The sequence below is a fragment of the Eutrigla gurnardus genome (genome assembly GCF_963514095.1).
Source record: "Eutrigla gurnardus genome assembly, chromosome: 8".
NCBI classification, from domain to species: Eukaryota; Metazoa; Chordata; class Actinopteri; order Perciformes; family Triglidae; genus Eutrigla; species Eutrigla gurnardus.
This window is the reverse complement of record NC_139922.1, coordinates 28655974-28666467: the sequence shown is the minus strand read 5'-3', so window position 1 is coordinate 28666467 and position 10494 is coordinate 28655974. Positions and strand designations below refer to the sequence as shown.

Below are 10494 nucleotides of genomic sequence, written 5' to 3'. Positions count from 1 at the left end.
GGCACTGCAGTATTCAGACTACTTCCAGAGAAATAAACGGGCATTGCCTGATTATGCACAACCTGTGGAACATCTGTTTTAATAATGGCAAAACGCCACATTTTTGATTTTCAGTTAAAAAACCTGCTTTCTATTTAACTATTATGTAAAAGAAACAAATGTAACACACTTACAGCACAGGGAGGAAAAAAAGGACAATAAAAAGAATGTGATGTTCTTAATGCTGTTAAACCAATGGACCATATCTGCTTAAGTAGAGACGGCCTCTTCTGTGTTATCGTAACCCCCGCATGCTGTCCCATCAATCCACAGCAGCAGTGGCCATTCACATCTGCTGGGCGCATCATGCATGTTGTTTCACTGGTTACTTAACCCTTAGCTGTCTACTACAATCAAATACATCATGTGGAGAATATCAGCACACGTGTCATGCACACGTTTCTATGCACTGCCCGTAAATGATTTCAGACCCGCGAGTAGGGCGACACGTTGTCTTACCACTCCTGTTGCGGTTCGTCGATGACCAGAAGAATCTTGAACTTCTTGGGTGTCGTGACTTGGGTCTGCTCCACCAGCCCCGCCGAGGCGGCCGTCTGCTTCACAACGTTGGTGATGGAGCTGAAGAAGCCCGCTCCGGTGGACTGGGACGACGGGGGTTTCCTCTCCGGAGCCGGGGAAGTGGCCGGCGGCGGCGTGGGCCCGGTCGTAGGAGATTTGGCTGGGGTGGTGGAGGCAGGTGCAGCGGGAGGCTGAGCATTGTCGGGCCTCTGGAGGTCCGTCATGTAGCCATTGGGCAGGTTGGAGATGAACGTGCTGTCCGAGAGACGCCGACGCAAATAATTCATGGCTGCAGCCGCGAGAGGGGAAGAAGAAGAAGAAGAGTCAATGAGGAAAAAATGATTCTGCAGAGGAGCAGCTGATAAATGGCTGAGCTCTCACTGCAAAAACTCCCAGCGAATGTATTCCCACCCAGATCAGCGGAGCATCCTCAGAGCTCCCCCTCACTGGCCGTGACGCTGCACCCACCCTCGACCAATCGCCTCAGCCTGCGCTTTCCTCCAGCATAGCAAATGATGCTCCGGCTATGCCTTCCTCCTTCCTCCTTCGCTCTCTCTCCTCTCTCTCTCCACTCTCACTGGTGTGTGCCTGTATTCCCTCCCCCTCCCCCATTTTCTACAGCCTCACAGGCGTCATGCTGCTATGAACCACAGCATTTAAAATAGAGGGGTTTCCAGTGTGAGTGCATGAAGGGCACATGGAGCACTACATGATGATTGCCTTCCTCCGGCTCCCCCTTGCTCCTTGTGTTTTTTGTTTGCCCTTTGTCCATGCGCAGCATTTCCGTGTGTGTGTGTGAGTGAGTGAGATGCAGCCATGAAATCTAAAATGGCTGTTTGGACTACTGGGCAATGTTGAATGAGAGGAGAAGCGTCAGCAGCAGTCCCCCGAGACTAAATTGCAGGCAGTAAACCCGCTCTCAATTGATTTATTAAACCCATGATTTTACTCCCATGATGCTTATTTTAAATTTCCAAACAAGAAACGCTTCACCTTGACATAATTGGACAGCACTACTTGTCCAGGTGGTCACCAAATAGCTTAAAACACAGCTTATAATATTGTTTCAGTAGAAAATGATCTGCTAATTAACACGTATTATGCTGAAAAGAGGATATATTAGCAAAAAGCATTCATCAACAACTTCATTACTTTATTTATTTGGCAAAAAAACAAAACAACAATGACAAAGGAAGTAACTTCCACCGGTACTCCTAATGCATCGGCTTCTTTAACATGTTTTAATTGGTATATTTACAAGGAATGTAGGAGAAACTAAAGCTGTGTGGTGTTTCCTCGCAGACCGCCACGTCTCCAACAAGCACCAGGAAACAAATCAATAACTAATTTACCACAAACAACCATAAAGTTTAAACTAGGTGCCGTCATCAGGCTAGTGGAATCTGCTGGACTAGTTAACCGTTGATCTTTTGGGCGGGTTCCTTCGACCGTCAAGAGATTTAATAATACATATATACAAATCCGTAATAATACCACTTTTAAAGATAAGCTCCACATGAACAGTGGAGTTTCGTTGAATCCGTGACAGAAACAACTCTCTAATTATAGCTTGTTCGTTGCACTATAATATTGGCACTCTGTTATTGTAATTTGACTGTCAGTCTGCCTAGTTACTCATTATATACATCTGTTGCATAACTATTGTATTGGATCTAATGACAGAGCGTGAAGATGCTTGTTAATGTTATGTTGTACTGATTGTAAAGCTTTATAGAAAAGGCTAAGCATGGTGTGCTGTATTTTTGTGCAGCATGGAGAACAGCATAAGAAGATACAAGCCTCCTTGACTTGAATATCCATGGAAACAGGTCTCGAGTGTCTCCTTTTTCTACTTGAATATATTGGTGACAGACGGAGAGATCAGGACAGTCTGGAGGAATACATTTGACAAAAGCTGCACCATCATGTGTTTAATATTGTGCCTGAACTACTTGGGTGACATCAGCTGGTGGCTGTGGTGTATTGAAGATCCCAATCAACCGCCACTTGGCTGAACCTCCAGATGGCTTGTAGATGTAGATGAGAACAGCACAGTAGGGATGTGCGATACCGCTGATTTCCTTTCCGATCCGATACCAAGTAAAATCCAGACTGGTATAGACGATACTGATGTAATACCGATATCAAAAGTAGTGTATTTCAAATGATAGCTTCTTAATGAATACAAGACATCAGATTACTCTTACTTATTTCTTAATTATGAAGAATTTAAAAAACAACTGTCACAAAAAGTAGTTTCTACCAACTGGATCTCAATAGTATAGTATAGTATAGTGTGTGTGGTTGTGTGTGTATATATATATATATATATATATATATATATATAGTAGCTCAGTATTTAAATGTAGAATAAATGGGCCCTTTCGATGAATGTCAGGTTTTTTCTGTAAGCGAACTCGATATGTGAACTTTGTAAGTTCGCCCATCGAGCGAACTCGACAAGCGAACTTCTGTTCGCCTCGCCTCGTCTCCGCGAGGTCCGCTCGCCACTCTTTTGTTTGCGGAGGGGGAAAAGTGCGTGAAAGGCAGTGCGACGGCGAGCTGGGCTAACCGTGGCGATGTTGTGACTGTGAAAACTTAATTTCGTCGATGAAGTGAGTAACGTTTACTTGTGCTGTTTCACTAAGAAGGGATTTTGTGTTGTTGTTGCCATCGATCAGCCGGCCCGTATCAAACTAATTTGTTCGATCGAGTACTTTTTTTTTTAATTGCAATATTTTAAAGCGAACTAGCTACAAAGTTAGGGACTAGCTCAACTGTTAGCTCTTGCTAGCTAGCGGTGGTAGCTAAAGTTAGCTTGCTAGTTAGTTAGCCCCCTGTTACTGTTCGTAACAGTTCGCTAACTACTCGATTTAAACGTGTAACTTTCTTATATAACTAACGTTAGCTAATATAGTAGTAAAATGTAGCCCATTAGCGCTAGCTAGTGTTACCTTAGCCTACGTGTTTAGCTAGCGGTACTGCTAGCCTGGGGACTCGTTCACGTCAGCGGCAGGATACTGATAGTCAGCCACAACTACACGCTAACAGGGGACACTAGCGATTTACATTGAGTTTGTTTTGAATGTTTGAAGTCTACTTTATCATTTACTATCCGTCTCTCTCTCACTCCCCTCTCTCTTTCAGGATATCACTTTTGTGTTGTTGTCGTCTTCGCTGGTGTGTTTGCTAACATCGATGTTAGCAACTAGCCTGTTCGTGTAAATGCTATTCACTAGAATGGACCTGTTGAACTCTCAGTTCCTGGACAAGATGAACAATAACATCGGGAGACTGCACTACGAAGGTTGGTCTGTCGATATGTGCGTGTTGTAGCTAAGGTGTCGTCACACTCCAACGGTGTATTTAGTTGCTTTTTTGTGGATTTATTACCAATTATCAACATCGACGACACTGTTTTGGTTAGAAGTTAGCTTTTACCAGCTAAATCAAACACACAACTTAACGACACAAATTTTGTTAAACTTAACGATATGTTGGCTTGGTTAAACTGAACTGGGTGTAAAGTGGATACTGGTGTGTATGTGCGTGTACTTTAGTGAAGAAGACTCCAAACATTTTTAAAACCGGAAATACTGCAATTAACGACATATTACCTGTCTTTTCCTCAAACCCTCTTATTTTAGAAACTGTTCAAAGACTAAAGCACCCACAAACATGTATGTGTGTGATCCAGAACAATAAGAGGAACCACTACAAATTAGACTAAAGACTGTCTGGAGCTGCATTTTAAAACACAAACACAGCTTTGTGAGGGAAATGCATTGAAAATAATGCATTTCTACACACAGAAATAGTGCAATTAATGACATATTGCCTGTCTTTTCCTTAAACCCTCTTGTTTTAAAAACTGTACAAAGACTTAGGAACCGACAAACATTTGCATGTGATCCAGAATAATAACAGCCACCACTATAAATTAGACTGAATACTATTTGGAGCGGCTATATTCCACACAAACATAGTTTTGTGAGGGAAATGCATTGGGAAAAACACCTTGTATAGTTGTTTTTGTACAAAGAATTTCCTCTTTTTTTGTGGAGGAGATTTTTCCTCCAGAAGTAAATATTCCCTCGTTTATTGCTCGATTTCAATTTCAATCAAAGCTGCCTTCAGAACTAAATTTAATTTCTAAGGAATGCACCGAGGTCCTCACCTTTCCTGTTTGGGATGTCAGCGGGGAAATCTGGATCAATGTTTAGTGGCCTTTTCCTGTAACAGTACGCCTGATTAACCAGCAATTGCTTGAATGTATGCTCTCCCTAAGTTATATAAATAAATAGTAAAGGGGTTATGATTGGTCACGATACAATAATACAATACATGTTAAGCCATTTAGAGTTTAAAATGTGTTTATTCTGCCAATTCCTCTCCTACAGATGAGTCCAGGACACCCTCCCTGCCCACCACTATGTCCAACATAACTGGGCCTCCTCCCCACTGCCCGAGCAAACGGAAGTATGGCGAAGAACAAATGGACGACCGCATCAACTACGATGATGACCACATGACCAAAATGAGCAGATTGTTTGCCACTCAGCTGTAAGTACCTTCCAAAGTAACATAACCACACAGCATTAACTCTGGTGTGATGCGAAGCCCACCTCCGGCCCGTGAAGTGTTGAGACAGTTAGGATTAACGGCACAACACAGCCTGTGAGTGGGAAATCATGCATGTAATCTTTAAGTCATTCTGACAGATCACTACACTGCCAATGGGCTGCACATAATAAAAGACAAACAAGACCACCACCCCATGATACGCTGTATGCTGTCATCTTTTTATAGACTTGAGGCGTGACAGCTGGTGGATTGAATTGCCTCTGAAAAGGTAGAAACTGTTGGTGGTATGTGTTTAATTTGTACTTTCTTTGTCTAGGGCCCGCCGCTCTGCTGGAGACAATCGTAATGAGCACTGGAGCCTCGGTCACACTCCTATGGAGCACATTACTTCCTCCTCCAACGGTCTCCATGGGAACCACCTGTATGCCTCCATTTCTAGCTATGCTGTGGACCAGCCTCTGGCTCTGACCACAAGCGGCCACGACATGGCGGTCGGGCCGAGAGAGAGGTCTGTCATGGGTGGGACTGCAGAGCGTCAACAGGTACGTCGACCTCCAGCACACACATCTGATGTTCACGGGGATGAGAACCAAAGCACTAAACTTTAAATGAGGTGCTGACAATAAAAGAGTGCGATAGAGAAATAGAGTTTATTTTTAATCATTCGGTTCAATTAAAACGCTATTCCTGCTTGCCGTATCCGCATGTGAAGCTGCCGTCCAAAATAACTGGTGTGAACGTCTGCTTGCTGCTCAAAATACATTACTGCAGCGACTGTAGCGTGATGCTTCTCATCTCTTGTGTTTACCTTCCTTGGTCCTGCTTTTGTTAAGCGGTTGCACGCATTCTTCACTTTTTTCCTTTTTATTTAATCAAACATTTCCTGCTGCCATGAGGTCACCATCTTGTTTGCAAATGTGTGGAAGGCTTCAGCATGTTTGCAGATGTGATTGTAGCATAGAAACGCATCCACTGCAGCTGCGGTAACACTTGTAAGGTGTAAACAAACCTGAAGGCTGCAAAAATAGTTTTGATAGTGGATTATTCTCATTGTATAAGGTATTAGATTTGTCTGTTGCATGTACCCCTGTTCTTGTTATTGCAATATCTGCAGTCCACATTTCAAGTTTTATTTTTTTTAAACACTGATGTTGTTTATAAGTTGCATTTTAGTACAAGCATAACTACTGGAAATATTCGAGTGTAACAGGATTACAGTGACAGTAAAGATGAAATGTTTTCCCTTTTTTAAAATGAAAGCCCAGTTCAGATGAAGTGTTATTTAATTCCTTAAAAATAAACAATTTAGTGTAATCAAAAATACTTGCACAGAAAACGATATCAAAATCATTTTAATTATGGACAACTGATTGTGCAGAGGTGGAAAGATGGCCTCTACTCTTTGGGTTCCTTGACTTTCACCAAACCGATGAACGTCAATCGATTATTGCCGTAAATCGATTGAAGACATTCATCTCTGTATTCTGTATTCAGTTCTCTTTTAAGGTGAAACAGATGAGTCTGTTTAGTTATGTATTACACATTTCTGTACAAATATTGGACAATATTTTAAGCAGTGGAGAGTGTTTTTTATGTTTATTTACATGTCAAGTCGGCCTGGAGGAAATCCATAAGAGATGAGTCAACACCTACATGTGATCGAATGCATTTCTCCCACCTATAGAATCGTCCCTCCGTTATTACCTGTGCCCCTGCGAGCAACCGCAATTGTAACCTCTCGCACTGCCACATGAACGGCTGTTCACCCGGCCCGCCTTCCGATCAGATGAAAACCGACGGTAAGCCTCCGTCATTACACCACGCAATCAAGTAGTCTGATCTTACAGCGTGTGCTTTGGTAATAACCATGTTTTTTCTTCCTCCACTCTATTAGCTAACACAGAATGCGATCCTGTGATCGAGGAGCACTTCCGTCGCAGCCTCGGAAAGAACTACAAAGAAGCGGAGCCCGTGTCCAACTCGGTGTCCATCACGGGATCGGTGGACGATCACTTTGCCAAGGCGCTGGGAGACACCTGGCTCCAAATCAAGGCTAAGGATGGGGGTCATCAAACCCCAGAGGCAGATCCGTGAAGCGGAGGGGAGTAAACGATTACAATCACTTACTTGTATAGTGTTTTTGCGTTTTGACGATAGCAAAAGCGTACTCTTCCCTTAGCCCGAGAACAACGTACGTAGAAGGTGGTCACATGAAGCTGGTCCCTCGAGGTCCAACCTTGTTATTGGAAACACTCAGCTCAGATTTTCACAAAATTAGCAACGTCTCTCTTTATTGAAGAAGAGAAAATAATTATTGCGTAGTCGGGTTAGTTGTGAAAACTGTACAATCAGAGATTTTTATTATCTTGCATTGATAATGAGATTTACAATATATTAAGGGGCTCATCTTCTGTCTTTACATGTCTTGATAGCCAAAGAAATTTGCCTTTTCCATCAACATTTAAGCCATAGATCTGGTTTCTATTGTTTTTTTCTTTCTAAAATCCCAGCTTTTTATAATAATAAAAAAAAAAATCTTTTTACTTGAAAAAGACAGCCAGATCCCGATTGCTCTCTCTTGTTTCTGACCGTTTAGGTAGCAGGTTACCTGTTTCAGTTGGAACTAACTTGTTCATGAATGCGTCTCGTGTCAAGACACTAGACTAATTAATTATTTTTCCTTTCCGATACTGAGCTGAACGTATTCACTGTTAGCTGACTTTATTTTAGTTTTCCTGTCCATGTGCTGACTGTGGCTGATTACTTAGTAAACTAATATCAATCATAGTAGACGTGTCTAACTAGAAAGCATGTTTCAAATAGCTGGTTTCTATTACAAACCTTTATTCTATACTATATATTTACTCAGAATTTATTTTTTACCTGTAACATTTTAGAAAATACTCACTGCTGGTACAGTCGTACTCAATATATTTTTTGTATCTGGTTTATCATTACTATATGTAGGTGTATTATCTTAACGACCATCTACAAATCACAGCCTCTGGCAAGGTTGTCTGAATGCAGTTTAAAAAAGGCTATATCGTTATTATTCTGTGGACCTGGATGTTATAGCTTTCTACATGACTGAATACAGCTAAATCTGCCCTTCGGTTAGCAGTCTGTTAGCAGTGGCTTTATTTATTCGGAACATGTCGATGGTTTCATGTTGACTTTTTGCAAACCACGGTGACAAAACAATCTCAATTTCTGAGAAACAAACAAACGACGTCACTGCTTCAATAACAAAGCAGCAGATATTTCCCTTTAACATCTTTAACATCCTTAATTCACGAGACGGCATCAGCTTACGCTTATCGCTATACGTTTTAAATCGGGTTGATCGAGTTGCCAAAAGCTTCTTTTCATTAAGGAGAAACGGTGTAAGTGGGTTACAAAGGTGGTTTTTTTTTCTTCTTTTTTTGCAGTTGAGTTTTGTTTGAATTAATTTCTCACCCCTCTTAAAATTCCTAACCTGTTTGTCAACACTGATTTAAGATATGGTATTGTAAATTCAGTTCTTTTTTTTTTTGTATGTCAATTAACTGTCTATTGAAACATACATTTTGTATTAATATTCTCCTGTTTTAAAAATTGTTACATACAATAATCCTGTGTTTATATTTTACTCATATAAGACTATCATTGCGCCGCGCGGAATGATTATAGATATTTTGTTTCTACTCAGAGTAGTGTACTCATATGTAGCGTGGGTGCTCATTATCTTCTAACCATGCTTTTTTTTTAATCTTTCTAAAAGTTGGTTATTTTCCCACAATTACCAGATGACGAATAAGTGCAGGAACACAACAGTCTTTTGATCAAAGACTTTCTCGGTGCAGCGTCAAAGACGTCTGTACTCAACCGTTTAAGAGTTTCTTTAGCTTTTCTGTGTGTACGATAGTGGATTTGAGGGATTATGATGGAATCTGCTTGTTTGACACAAGGAGATTTGTCAGTAATATGTTTGGGGTATTAGTCCATTGTTATTTAATTGCTATATTTAGACTACCTGTATCTCAATGACTCAATGGTCCTGCTTCAGGTGTCATCCACATAGAAGAAAAACAAAAGAGTAACACTTCTGTCCTTATTTCTCTGGAAGAAAATGCCACTGTTTTTGTACTTAATTTCTTCCAAATAAACATACAAATGTCTGCCTTTGCATATTTCTTGTTGCATCATTTTTTTCACCTAATAACGTGACAACAACAACAAACGACATAATCTATATTCGATTATCTGCATGTCTGTAGCTTGCAGTAAAATGTGTATATATATATTCTTCTCAGCTATCCTGATTATCCTTGGTTTTAGTTGAAGCTTAGCTACAAAGTCATGTTTGGAAGGTGATAATTGTAATAGCACTGGGGCGTCCAGGTTCATCCAAGTGTTTTGCAGACGATGACGATGATGGATAGCAGTGTGTTGCCGTTTTAATTTCGCTTATCTCTCAAGTCGGTAAATCATAAACATCTGATGTCTTTGTTGCGCCTTCAGTGTTTGCAGACACTTGAGTCAATAATGAGGCGGTTGCACTGATTAGAGCACTCCTTTTCTTTTTTCCGGAACCAAGCAATCAGGAGTCGTAGCTCACTCTCTGATTTCATCGGACAAGTGCTAGAAAGTGAAGTGGTTTATCGGCGTATTAGCCAGACCTATTTGGCTCCGAGGGACCAGCATTGGACAAATGTCTGGTTTATAGTAGACCTTGGATGTTTAGTGTGATGAAACTATACGTGAGCCTTGTTGTGTTTTCAGTGTCATGTCACCAGCATTTATCGTTACAATTCTGTTTGTTTTTTCCAGTTTGATATCCGTAAAAAAAGCTGGAAACATTGTAGAAACTGCTGCTCTCCGGAGTTGAATACTGGAATATTTGCAATATCACCATTAGTGAACCCCCCTCCCTTGTCCCAGGTCGTTTGGTTCCTGTGATTCACACGTTTACGTTTCATGAAAGCCTCACAACAGCTGTTTTTTAAACATCTTTCTGTTTAATGTCTGTGTAGGAAATGGTACAACTGACTCATCGTGTTCTCAACAAGCAGCTGATGTATTCCGACAGACATTACAGTCTCTTTGGACTGGGTTGGCCCTAGATGTTTGGTTGATTCGGCGTCATGGTTACACAAGGAGTGCATAATTACTGCTGGGGAAAAAATCCTTTTAAAGGGGGGAAAAACAGGGAGATTGTCAGCGATGAGAATCGTTTGATTTGAACTTAAGCATTGACCCAGAAAGCATTAAGCCTCCACTTTATTACGCCGTAAAAGAGAAATGAGATATGATTTAAAATTCTTGTTCGACCACAGATTGTGAGTGAGGGTCAGGGATTAGCTGACTTCTCTT

General features: G+C 41.1%; 2 protein-coding genes across 2 annotated transcripts in view; one reads left to right on the top strand and one right to left on the bottom strand.

The window, feature by feature from the left end:
- syn2a (synapsin IIa) overlaps positions 1-980 on the bottom strand; it is a 10921-nt gene extending 9941 nt beyond the window's left edge. The window contains exon 1 of the mRNA XM_084015512.1: positions 499-980. Within this exon, the coding sequence (XP_083871638.1) occupies positions 499-845 (347 nt within the window). The 5' untranslated portion in view covers positions 846-980. The remainder of the gene's footprint in view (positions 1-498) is intronic.
- Positions 981-3079: 2099 nt separating this feature from the next.
- On the top strand, positions 3080-8687 carry LOC311017468 (transcription cofactor vestigial-like protein 4). Its single transcript, XM_084015841.1, has 6 exons — positions 3080-3173; positions 3706-3865; positions 4959-5121; positions 5459-5684; positions 6827-6941; positions 7037-8687. Exons 2-6 carry the CDS (start codon positions 3784-3786, stop codon positions 7234-7236), a joined length of 786 nt encoding a protein of 261 aa, XP_083871967.1. The 5' UTR covers positions 3080-3173; positions 3706-3783; the 3' UTR covers positions 7237-8687.
- The last annotated feature ends 1807 nt before the right edge of the window (positions 8688-10494 follow it).

Bases quoted from the DNA above. Each gene is read 5' to 3' on its own strand.
- LOC311017468 (XM_084015841.1), top strand. From the start codon at position 3,784: ATGCTATTCACTAGAATGGACCTGTTGAACTCTCAGTTCCTGGACAAG. The intron at 3,866-4,958 runs GTTGGTCTGTCG...CCTCTCCTACAG, and splicing joins CGGGAGACTGCACTACGAAG to ATGAGTCCAGGACACCCTCC. The intron at 6,942-7,036 runs GTAAGCCTCCGT...CCACTCTATTAG, and splicing joins CGATCAGATGAAAACCGACG to CTAACACAGAATGCGATCCT.